Source organism: Puma concolor, chromosome C1 (assembly GCF_028749965.1).
Source record: "Puma concolor isolate L17-30 chromosome C1, mPumCon1.1.hap2, whole genome shotgun sequence".
Lineage (NCBI taxonomy): Eukaryota > Metazoa > Chordata > Mammalia > Carnivora > Felidae > Puma > Puma concolor.
In genome coordinates, this window is record NC_141674.1 from 142,917,895 (window position 1) to 142,930,612 (window position 12,718).

General features: G+C 40.2%; 1 protein-coding gene across 6 annotated transcripts in view; it reads left to right on the forward strand.

Annotated features, from left to right (window-relative positions):
- The first annotated feature begins 3,083 nt into the window (after positions 1-3,083).
- RIF1 (replication timing regulatory factor 1) overlaps positions 3,084-12,718 on the forward strand; it is a 74,379-nt gene continuing 64,744 nt past the window's right edge. For 4 of the 6 annotated variants that reach the window (XR_015255221.1, XM_025931873.2, XM_025931881.2 and 1 more), the window contains exons 1-8: positions 3,084-3,240; positions 3,618-3,731; positions 4,508-4,586; positions 7,574-7,670; positions 8,762-8,889; positions 8,983-9,077; positions 10,194-10,383; positions 12,169-12,261. Coding sequence is in view for 5 of the 6 variants with exons in the window: in XM_025931873.2 (XP_025787658.1) it covers positions 3,628-3,731; positions 4,508-4,586; positions 7,574-7,670; positions 8,762-8,889; positions 8,983-9,077; positions 10,194-10,383; positions 12,169-12,261 (786 nt within the window). In the remaining variant the exon portion in view is untranslated. The other 2 variants (XM_086718564.1, XM_086718563.1) reach the window with 2 other exon arrangements.

Sequence of the window (12,718 nt, forward strand, 5' to 3'; positions counted from 1 at the left end):
TATATTAGTTAAATGATTAAATGAAAAGACGGATGAATTAATACATAAAAAATTAATTCAGAATGGGGCGCCTGGGTGGTTCAGTTGGTTAAGCCTCCGACTTCAGCTCAGGTCATGATCTCACAGTCGGTGAGTTCGAGCCCCGTGTCGGGCTCTGTGCTGACAGCTCAGAACCTGGAGCCTGCTTCAGATTCTGTGTCTCCCCCTCTTTCTGCCCCTCCCTTACTTATGATCTGTCTCTCTGTCTCGAAAATAAATAAAAACATTAAAAAAAATTTTTTTTAAATAAAAAAAATTAATTCACAATGTACTTATTGGGTGCCAGGTACTACGAACTTATTGCCTAGCAAGACAAGATTCATGGTGGTAGTTTTAGAATTTCTATAAAAGAGAACCTCGGGGATAGTAATCTCATTTGGAAGGGTGTGGAGAGAGGGGTATGGGTGGGGAAGGGGATTTGTCTTAATGACTCTGTAATCTCTTAGCACTTTAGCTGAGGTCTGAGAAAATACCAAAAAAGAGGGAGGGGCACTGATTGAGATTAGGCTAGAACAATTGTCCTCAGACCAACCCTCAACTCTGCCACTGCAGACATATAAGGCAGACATATATAAACAATAATAAATTACCAAGATACTTATTTCAACAGATCTCTGAATAAAGAGCTATGTCAGCATGGAGGTGCAAGCATTTACTTTTCCTCGGGGAAAGAGTAGATAAGGGAAGGATTTAATAAAAAGTTGTGATTTTAATACACCCTTGTTTATTACACTTGAAAAAGGGAATTAATGTTCTAAACACAAGGAACAACACAGATCTTCAAAGACAGAATAGAGACCCTGCAGACTGTTTCGAACTTGGCTGAAGCGGAGGTAAGGCTGGATATGAAGTGTTAGCAGTGGCCCAATCATCATAGGCTTCCATGTTTTGAAATTCATTCTATAGTTTTTAAAAAAAAATCTTTTAATGTTTATTTATTTTTAGGAGAGACAGAGAGAGAGAGAGAGAGGCATGCACATGTGTGCAGGAGCAGGGGAGGGGCAGAGAAAGAGGGAGACACAGAATCTGAAGCAGGCTCCAGGTTCTGAGCTGTCAGCACAGAGCCCGACATGGGACCCAAACTCACAAACTTGAGATCATGACCTGAGTTGAAGTCAGATACTTAACTGACTGAGCCACCCAGGCGCCCCCTGAAATTTATCCTATGATTGATGGGAACCACTGAAGGATTTCAGTCACTGGCAGTGACAATGATAAAATGCTACCAAACATTTTACTAAGATCAAAGGACTATGCATTTGAAAGAGGTACGAGCAACACGACCACCCCAACCTCTTCTTTGTGGTCCCTATACTCAAGGAATTTACATTCTCATGGGGAGAGATAGACAATAAAAAATAGACATATGATACAATATCAGGTAGTGATAAGTGCTGGAAGAATAAAGCAGAGGAAGGCATAAAAGGATTGGGCGGAGGTATTTGTCTTAAGGCAAACTCAATGTTCTTTTCACTAATCTCATCTCATAGTCACATTAAAAAAATTGGTTTCAAGTCCTCTCTCTTTCCAACACAACAACTCTACTATACTGAAATCTTAATGTTGTGAACCTAACCATGTATTTCATTTATTGTCTAATAATCCCTTTACTTTCTTCAGTATCTGTGTTGTCTTGCCAAAGCCCAGAAAATGAGGAACACATTCCCCTCTGAAGGTTACAGAACTCATTATCAGGCTGCACTGAAAACCTTTCTCTACCATTTCTTCTACAGTGTCTCTACATTTCACCCAGACACAAGTCTTCACAATTTTTTAAGCCCTCAATTTCTGTAGTTTGGCTCACAAGATTTGTTTATGTCTCCTTCCCTTTCTTCTTTCATTTTTTTGCTTAAGAAACATGCTCTGTATTGAGCACTTAGTTTGGCAGACACTTGGCTAGGAACAGAGAAGGGCAAAAGGCAGTCCTGACCTCTGGAGCTGATAGCTGTGCTCAGGGTAAGAGGAGACTTTCGGGGCAGGGGATCTGAAACCTGTTAAGCTGAAGTGGACGAACCACTTGCTGTTGGGCCTTAGATGCCTGGGTTGAAGTTGATACAATCCTGGGTGATATTGACAGTGCTCAGAGGCCTAAGATAAGGGGAGCAGCATATTAATTGTTCGTCAAGGGTTTCCAGTCCTTTCTCCAAGTGCGAAGTCCTGGCCAACCTCCCACCCTTCGACACCTGGGGCCTAAATAAAGGAATGCAGATCCTCGGGAGCTACCTAAATCTACTGAATCACAATGTCTAAAGGTGGGGCCCAGAAATCTGCACTTTAATCATGAATATCCCCAGGCCATTGTTATGTACACTTAAAATTTGGAAACCCTAGGATTCTCCTACCTTTCATCACTTCACTTTCACCTGAAGTAGTTACAAACATCATTGCTATATTCTGGAGAAGGAAATTGAGGCATAGAAAGGTTGTTTAATTTGCTAACGTCACACAGAGCTAGGTTTTGAATATACAACTATCTAGATGCAGCTCCTAGTCTTTTTTTTTTAATTTTTTAAAAAATGTTTATTTTTGAGACAGAGAGAGGCAGAGCATGAACAGGGGAGGGTCAGAAAGAGAGGGAGACACAGAATCCGAAGCAGGCTTCAGGTTCTGAGCTGTCAGCACAGAGCCTGACATGGGGCTCGAACTCACGGACCGTAAGATCATGACCTGAGCCGAAGTCCGACGCTTAACCGACTGAGCCACCCAGGAGCCCCGATGTAGCTCCTAGTCTTAAACATTACAATATGGTCCCACCTCCTCTTAGTATATGATTTGTTGCTAATATTTCAAGAAGCACAGGGCTTGGAGTTTGAAAAGAGTCTGAAGGCCCACTAAGTTTAGTCTGATGAACTTCGGCGACTCACTCACATTTTGAATTTCAAGTCCCTCGCCGTTTAAATTTAGGCCCAAACACCCCCACCTGCAAGATGCCCTGATGGGAGAGACTAAGCAGCCGACAGAGCAGGGAGGCGATCGATGATTTAGGCGCGCCGCTGCCTGTTGGATTGGCTCGAGGCTCTCCCGTCAGGCCTGCCCTGCTCCCGCGCGCTCGTGGGCCCGCCCCCGCTGCCATCTTGGCCTAGGCGGGAGCGAGCCGCACGCGAGAGTAAACAGCCCGAGCCGGGAAAGTCGAGTTCCGGCTGCGTCCGGGTGCCGCGGGCTAGCGGCGGAGAGGACGCAGACCTGATCTTCGTACGTGGGGTAAATATCTGGGTCACGGTGCTAGGCCGCGAGGAACCCTCAGTGAGGCTCACCCTCCGCCCCCTCGCGGCGAGGTGCCTTGCTCCCCGGGCTTCTCCCGCCCCCCGCGGGTCTCCTCCCACTGTTGAAAGCTGCCCGGGAAAGTGGTGGCGGGAGCGGGCCTGGGCCGGAGCGCAGCGTGGACCCGGCTGCGTGTTGCGAGGCTCAGGAGGAGGTTAGAGTCTTGGATTTGGGGGCCAGGGGCCAGGCATGTAGACGCAGTGGTGCAGTGAAGCTGGGGTCGGGCGCTCGGGTCTGGGGCCCGGACTCCGACCGAGCCACTGCGGGGCTGTTTCTGTCGGTCACTGGATTTTCTCCTTTTCCGGTTCGTGCCTCAGGGTGGCCGACATGACGGCCCCGGGTGCAAGCCCCCTGGCGCCGCTGTTGGAGACTTTGGAAGACCCTTCCGCCCCCCTTGGAGAGCAGACCGACGCTTACCTGACTCTGACCAGGTAAGGCCCGCTGGGGTTGGGGAGGAGATAGTTGCGGTGGGGCACGCAAAACAGTTTGTGTATTCTAGAAGTCTGCTTGCTATGAGGACGCCGGGGTCGTGGGCAAGGTGGGGGGTGGTGTTGCGTGCTAAGTGACGTCCCCGGTGTTGCTGCAGCGCTCAGGGCGTGTGTTTGGAATGAGGAAGCCCGCACGTGCGTCTCGCAGGCGAAGCATTTTTTTTTTTTTTTTTAAGTTGCGTTAGAAGTGGGTGTGCTGGCGGTATGGTTTTCATTGTAAGTTGCCCATGTATTTGGGGCAACGTGGCAACCCAGAATTGCTTTTTTAATAGGGAGCAGTAACCCGGGTTTCATTTTTAATTGCAAATGCCTTGCAGTATTTTTTTCTTTGCAAATCGTATTTTGCTGAATTATCTGTAGTTATTTGGAAATGCTAACAATTGTAACAATTGGCACAAAACTATAAAGGCACAGTAAATTTCTAGTAAATTGGTAATTGGAGCTAGGTTTTCATGTTTCCTTTTCACATAGTGATACTGTCCAAATGTGTACACTTTGGATGCAAAAGTTATTCTTAGGGTTTTTTTCTGCGTTAATTTTGGACATTATTACATGATAAATTGTATATACAAGTATTAAGTATTTTAAGCACTGGACCAATCAAATTGGTAGAGTTCTAACAAATTGTAGAAAAGAGTATACAAGTGAGTATTTTAGGGAATGATTATAATTTCTTTTGTGTGTCATTTGCATAACCTTGTGTTCTTTCTGCTTTTAAGTCGAATGACTGGAGAAGATGGAAAAGAAGTCATTATGGAAATTGAGAGAAAACTTTCTCGGCTATTCAGAGTTTTAAAAGTATGTCTCTGTTTATTGAATGGTTTTTACTTTGTAGGAAAAAGATTTTACCAGCTAACTCATAAGAACTTTGTTGTTGTTTTTTATAATATTTATTTTTTCAGAGAGACAGTGACTGTGAGCGGGGGAGAGGGAGAGACAGCGAGGGAGACACAGAATCCTAAGTAGGCTCCAGGCTCTGAACTCAGTACAGGGCTGCAACGCGCCAACCGTGAGATCATGACCTGAGCCAAAGTCAGATGCTCAACTGAGTCACCCAGGTGCCCCACTCAAAAGAGCTTTGAAATGAGAGGCGCCTGGGTGGCTCAGTCAGTGTAGCCTCTGATTCTTGATTTTGACTCAGGTCATAATCTCATGGTTCCTGAGTTCGAGTTGGGCTCCCAACTAACAGCTCGGAGCCTGCTTGGGATTCTCCCTCTTCTCTGTCTCTGCTTCTCCCTGCTCTCTCAGAATGAATAAATTCAAAAAAATTTTGAAATGAAACAAAAGCAGGATTATTTTGAGTACTTAATATGTATCAAGTACTTTTAAAATTAGTTTACATGTATTCTGCCACTTAATCCTCTATGTCCCTATGAGGGTACTCTTTAATCCCCGCTTTGTAGAAGAAATTGGTTTAACTTGCCTAATGTTGCCTATGGCTACATAATCTAAAACCTGTGCTTTTAATTTAAAAGCAATTATCAGAGATTATTTCATGTTTTCTGCCGTTTGATAGGAGTGTACTTCTAAGTAAACGATTTCTGTAATTTTGTCTTTGTTTTGTGGGTAGCATTCATTTTTTTTTATTTTTTTAAAGCCTTCATTCACCATCAGTTTTTGCCACTCTTGCCTGGTTAAAAAACTTATTGTTATCTTTTTTGCTTATTTTTTGGGAGGTGTTTAACATCAGACTGAGGACTTCTGTTGTTATCCTCACTTGAGTATACAGTGGCTTTGTGACTGCTCCTAACACCCAACTTCTGAATTCCTTGCTTTTTAGAATGAAAAGGTTGAACTGAATCTCCAGAGTTCTTATTTTTATGACTGTGTTTTTGTGCTTTAAAAAAAGTATTCTGTCATATTTAGTGTACATTTTAGCATGATTTCTGCCTAAATGTTGAGGCATTTAAGGTACTCCTTATCCTTAAGGGTACCTCTTACAGTCCTCAGTGCTTTTTGTTCATGTAAGCAGGAGCTTTTTTGTGTAGTAGTTCAAGGCTTGTTAATAGTATTATTAAACAACATTAATCGTCTCATTTTTTTTCCTTACCATTTTTCACATTCCAGCAGTATATTGGATGCGATGAAAACATGCATTTTTATAAATTTGGTGTTTGAGAACATGCAAGATCAGGAACTCAGTGGCATGCACTGTTAATAGAATTTGTAACTTAAATGCCTGATGAATAATTATTTGGCATGTGAGTGGTTAATAGTAAAATCAACAGAAGCTTGACAATCAACAAAAGCTTTCTGGGTGAATTATTAAGCACTGCAAGGATAATTGAACTCCTTTAGAACAAGAACCAGGCTGGTCGAAATACAACATGTTTCTGTATTTAGAATACTGTTAGTATCAAGTCCAGGAACCCACAACATTTTTTTTTAATGTTTGTTTATTTTTGAGAGAGAGACAAAGCATGAAGGGGCGGAGGGGCAGAGAGAGGGAGACAGAATCAGAAGCAGGCTCCAGGCTCCAAGCTGTCAGTACAGAGCCTGACACAGGGCTCGAACTCCCGAACCTGAACCTGGAGAACATGACCTGAGCTGAAGTCAGAGACTTAACCCACTGAACCACCCAGGTGTCCCCCCTGCCCCCGCCCCAAGCATTCTTGAAGACAACACTGTTAAGGAATACTTTCAGGCAATATATATTTAATAAGAGTTGATCCTAGATATTCTCCTGGAGATACAGCAGTGGCTCTCAAAGTCTTAGGTGTTTAAGACTGTCTTTTTGTGGTTCTTTGAACTGGTTGTTCTGTTATCTCTTATGCTTCAGAGTTTGGTCTTTTTTATTGTTTTGTTTGATTAATTATAAAAGAGGTGTCCCAAGGAAGTGTCTGTTCATATACTTTACTATTTTTCCTGCTCAAGAGCAGCAAATAGCTGAGAATTTCTTGGATATCTGATTCAGAGCAGTGGGAGGATTTGAAGATAAATCACTTTGGAATAGGAAATGGTACCAAGAAAAACACAGGGTTACAAATAATTGTAGGGTTGGGGAATATAGCAAGATTACCTTTGACAGGTTTGGGATTTTACAGCTTTCACATACATAATATGGATTGGGCTTTGAATTCCAGATGGACATTAAAATTTTCCAATCTGCAAAGTAGGGATTTCTTTTAAAAGATTCAGATAGTGCTTAAAGCTTCTATCACTTTAGATTCTCAGTAAATGTTACATTCCAATTCCTCCCTGTCGTAGAGGTGTCACTCCACTCTAAAGCTAGAATGTCAGCTTTTGTCTTTGAGTCTTTTGCCTATCTTTTGTGGAGGTGTTTTCAGCATTTTCCATTTGTTGTCTTTTTTTTATTGCCTTCAGGTGTGTGGAGTTGGAAAGAGAACACTTTTTTTTAGGTGGTCTGTATCTAGTGCCATTCTTCCTTTTTTGGCCAAGCTATGTACATGACTCCTGATTTTATTCCTTTTTTATCTACTCAAACATTTGATTGATTAGGCTAAAATAATTTTGTTTTCGGGGCACCTGGGTGGCGCAGTCGGTTAAGCGTCCGACTTCAGCCAGGTCACGATCTCGCGGTCCGTGAGTTCGAGCCCCGCGTCAGGCTCTGGGCTGATGGCTCGGAGCCTGGAGCCTGTTTCCGATTCTGTGTCTCCCTCTCTCTCTGCCCCTCCCCCGTTCATGCTCTGTCTCTCTCTGTCCCAAAAATAAATAAAAACGTTGAAAAAAAAAATAATAATTTTGTTTTCTGGTCCACTTTTGTTCCTTAAGAATTTATTTACGGTTGTAATTGTTTGTAACAAATGTGCTTTTTGTTTTTACAGATTCACATTTCCAGTCAAAACTCAGACCTCAGTAGTGCTGCTCTACAGGCCTTGGGGTTTTGTTTGTATAATCCCAAAATTACCTCAGGATTATCAGGTAAATTTATTATGACTTAATATTTTTTAGAGTTTATAAATATAGTTTGGTATGTTAAAAGTACTGTTACTTTTCTATTAGTTTCGTGATTTGTAGTCTAGGATTCGCTTTTGACAAAGAAATGATGTTTTGTCATCGTTAGATCTTTTTTCTAGATGTAGCTTTAACTCTGATACCATAAAATTTGCTCTAAAAAGAGCATAAGTCTATTTTAAAAATGATTGCAGTGAAAATTGAACCTTTTCCTGTATAAAGCATATCTGCTTTAGAAGTTAGTAATTTAGATGGTCATTTATTGTAGTATAAAACAAGCATATGCACTAAGGAACATGCTGAATTGAAGATCTTTCATGTAGTGGTATTGGGGTAATTTGGAACCAAAAGTAGCTAAGTTTTCAAGTAATCTTAATTATTCTTTTGTAGTTTGCCATTTTATTTTATTTTTTTAATTTATTTGAGAGAACAAGAGAGGGGCAGAGAGAGGAAGAAAGAGTCCCATGCAGGCTCTGCTCACAACGTGGAGCCTGATTGGGGGGGAGGGTTCAAACCCACAAACCATGAGATCCTTAGCTGAAACTGAGAGTCTGACTCTCAACCCACTGAGCCACCCAGGCTCCCCTGTAGTTTGCCATTTTAATGCAAACCTTGGAGGTGAACTTTACAGAGGGAGAAATCAGGGATAGGGAATAAGGATTCCTTAAAGTTATTACCATCTTTCTTTCTGAAGGTAAAGTTTCTGCCCATTCTTTTTTGTATGTGGAAATGTTCCCAATCTAAAGTAGAAGTTGTTCATTTTAGAGCAGAGGTATAGGATTTATAACATCTTGCCAAAATTTGTCTTATATGTTCAAGGCTATTAATGATGCCTATACAGTTTTTTCAGTTGCACAAAATTAAATCTATTGTTTGTTTTCTCTGATAAAGTTTTGTGTTTTGGGAAGAAATTTGATACCAACATTGGTTCACTGATCCTAATCTCTGGATATGCATTTAATTTTTTGACAATGTAGAGTATGTTTTGCTCTATTTCTATATTTGAGATTTTAAAGGATATAAACTGTTTTACATAATTAAAGCTGCTTGTTTTTCAGACACAGATATTGAAGAACTGCTTTTAAAATTGAATGATAGTGTTAAGAGCTCAGACAAAAATGTACGTACTAGGGCACTTTGGGTGATATCCAAGCAGACGTTTTCCACTGAAATCATTGGCAAAGTAGTGAGTATGGTTTTTATATAAGTTTTCGTAACTACGCACCACTTAAAAAATTCAGGTTTACTTGATTTGTATTTATTTGGTTCTGTCTTTTAGGTATCCACTATAATTGATTCATTAGAAATAGTATTTAATAGAGGAGAGCTGCATTCTGCTGTTGTTGATTATGAAGCATTAAATGTCATCATAAGGTATGAGTTTGCTGCTTTGGAAGAATAATTGCAGTACATTTAGAATTCACTTCAAAGAGTGGACTTTGGGAACTTGAGTTAGACATTTAAAGAACGGAAATGTCTTCTAAAAGTCTCAAGGAGAAAAGATAACAGGAAAAAGAAGGAATTAGATGAGTTTAAATTAGTAGGTTTCCTTGTTAATTTTTACTGAGTCATAAAAATAAAGTCTTGGTTGGGGTGCCTGGCTGGTTCATTTGGTAACGTATGCGACTCTTGATCTTGGGGTCATATGTTTGAGCCCCATGTTGGGCAGAGAGTGTACATAAAAATAAAGAAAAAGTCTTGGTTGTGCTGATGCTGGTAACAGAGTTCTGATTTTAAAAATTATTTCCATTAAAGCTTTTGCAAGAGTTTAAAGAATAATAGGCTTTCAAGTAGACTTAGGGGATATGTCAGAAGGCAATAACAGTGACTAGCAGCAAATGGGAGAACAGGAAAATCCCCTAACTTCTATCTATCCCTGTGCTTTAAAGGACATACTAACAGCACAAAGACTTTGTTGCTGTGATTTGTCTTACGTCGTTTTTCCATTCTTTAAAGTTTTCTTTAATTGAGCTATTTGCCTTAACTCTACTTAGTGTTCTGATGCCCTGAGTGATGCTCACATGTTACCATTCTCTGGCTATCTTCTAAAAGAATGTTAAATTTAATTGTATAAAAACATTGATACTAGGGATGCCTGGGTGGCTCAGTCAGTTAAGTGTCCGGCTCTTGATTTTTGGGTCAGGTCACGATCTCACAGTTTTTGAGATTGAGCCTCTAGTTGGGCTCTGCACTGACGGTGCGGCACCTGCTTGGGATTCTCTCTCCCTCTTTCTCTCTGCCCCTCACCCGCTTGCGTGTGTGTGCTCTCTCTACAAATAAATAACCATTAAAAAAAAGTAATATGGAAATCTACAAATTAGCAAGTAAAAGTTCGATCTGTGTGTGTGTATGCGTATATGTATATGTGTATGCGTATTCTGAAACAAATGGACTGTACTAGGTATATTTCTTTGTGCTGGTTATTTTCCTAGTAGTTTAGACATAAAAGGTGAGGTCAAGCTAATTTATTCGTTGACTTTTTTATTATAGGCTAATTGAACAAGCCCCAGTTCAAATGGGAGAAGAGTCAATTAGGTGGGCAAAACTGGTCATACCGTTAGTGGTTCATTCAGCCCAAAAGGTACATTTGAGAGGAGCAACTGCTTTAGAGATGGGAATGCCGTTGTTGCTTCAAAAACAACAAGAAATAGCATCTATCACAGAGCAGCTTATGACTACTGTAAGTATTACTTTAAGGATTTTTTTGGATACTGAATTGTAAATTTCTGGCCCAAGCTTAGAGCTCATAGTGGTATCATTTCATTATGATATAGGAAGTTCCTCTTCGAATAAAACATAAGTAATTGCTTAAGGTAGTGTAGGCACACTGCTCCTAGATTAAGGAAGGAGTGTCTATTCAGTGTTTGTAGGATCTAGGCATTTTACTTCACCAATGAATAGTGATTGAAAGGGATTGCATTTCTTTTTTTTTTTTTAATGTTTATTTATTTTTGAGAGCAGGAGAGACAGAGCATGAGCAGGGGAGGGGCAGAGAGAGAGAGAGAGATACATACAGAATCAGAAGCAGGCTCCAGGCTGTCAGTACCGAGCCCTACGCGGGGCTTGAACTCCCAAAATGTGAGGTCATGACCTGAGCCAAAGTTGGGACACTTCAACCAACTGAGACACCGAGGCGCCCCGAAAGGGATTGCATTTCTGGAAAAGGGAGAACATTAACTAATTTGAGTGCTATTTGGATTGTTTTACACAATCTCAATAGGTATAAATTTAAAGCGCATAAGTGCATATGATGTATTGTTTACTAATAACTTTTCCTAATAAGCTTTTCTATCTTTATTTCTTGTAACAAATATTTATTTAGCACCTGTATATGCCAGGCATTGTTTTAGACACTGAATATAGCAAAGAACAAAAGGAACTTGTGGAGCTTATTGTCTAGTGGGAGAGGCAATAAAGAATACAGTATATTCAGTGAAGAACATGATGGAAAACAGACTAGATGAAGAGTGCCATTGTAGAGGAAGGGTGTGGCAGTCAGGGAAGGAAAAAGAATAGGATATTTGAGCAGTGATTTGAAAGTGGTACAAGAATTAGCTACTTGGATAATATGGAGTAAGTTAATTCCAGGCAGGAGAAACTGAGAGCAAAGGGCCCTGTTCTGATGGTTGTGTGTTAGTTGGTGTTCAGTGAACACTGGCAAGGGCAACATGATAGAGTGAATGAGGGTGAGAGGATAGGAGATGATGTCAGAGGAACAGAGGGCCAAATCACATAGGACCTTGGGAGATACTGTAAGGAATTTTTCACTTTCTTTTATTGAAAACTGTATTTGAAGGTTTTGAGTATTGAGCGTTATATGTACTGACTTGGGCTTTAAAGGGATTCTTGTGCCTGTGTTGAGAATAGACTCTAGAGGAGTTGAGTAGAAGAAGGGAAGGTACTTCAGAGGTAACTTCAGTAATCCAGGTGTAGTGAGGGAGCCTTCCAGATTTTAAAACCTGGGATTTTGTTTATTTTTTAAAATTCAAGAGGCCTTATGGTAATGTTTGGAGACTACTAAAGTAGCTCCAATGTCTTTGCAAGTTTTTTTATTTTGATAAATTTATTTTCCAAGAGTATATATAAAATTCTTCATAAATTTGAACTAAAATGTTCTCAGGTGTCTGCTACCCATGAAGCTGTTAATGTATTTTTAAGTTAAAATGTTATCATTTGAACTCTTATGGTATACATGCTGGTTTTCTGGGAAACGTATATTGGTAGAAGAAAATTAAGCTCAATTGATAGATGGAGGAATGGCCAGATTTGTGATAAGACAGTTATCGTAAGATGTTAATGGTATGTATTTATATTTGGAAATTCAATGTAAAACTTTCAGCTTTGCTATATACTTGGAAATTTTCTAATAAAATATTGGGAAAAGCTATTCAACTAAGATAGTCTGATACTGCATATTTTGTTTTCCCAAAAGTCTTTTGGTAAATATTTTTGCATTTGTTTGCAGAAATTACTTTCAGAACTCCAAAAGCTATTTATGAGTAAGAATGAGACTTACGTGTTAAAATTGTGGCCTTTGTTTGTCAAACTTCTTGGGAAGGTAAGTCCACAGATCATGAATATTTCGTAGTTTATACATGAGTTTCTTTCGTGTCTTAACTTTACATGGTGGAGCTGATCCTATAGATGTAAATTCAGCTGCTTAATAAAATTTGTTTGCAAACCCACGGTAAATACTTTTGCTTTTCCAGTCAATTGCAAATCTGCAAAATGGCAAAAGAGATCCACCCCAGCGTGCAGGTTCCCAGCTGAGGTAGAGCAACGTTATGCGCTGCCTTTTTATTTGAGCTCTCAGTATTCATTTGTAAACAGATGTCCTTTTCATAATCCGCTTGGTGACATATTTTCCGCATTTTGTGCTTTTTCTTGGTGAATTTAGTTTTAAATGACCCTCAGGCTTAGTGCCAAAGTGTTGTCCATGATTCTTAAGCACAGGAAGATTATGTGATGTGCCCTGGGGAGAAATTATATGTATTATTTTTTAAAATTTTCTTTAA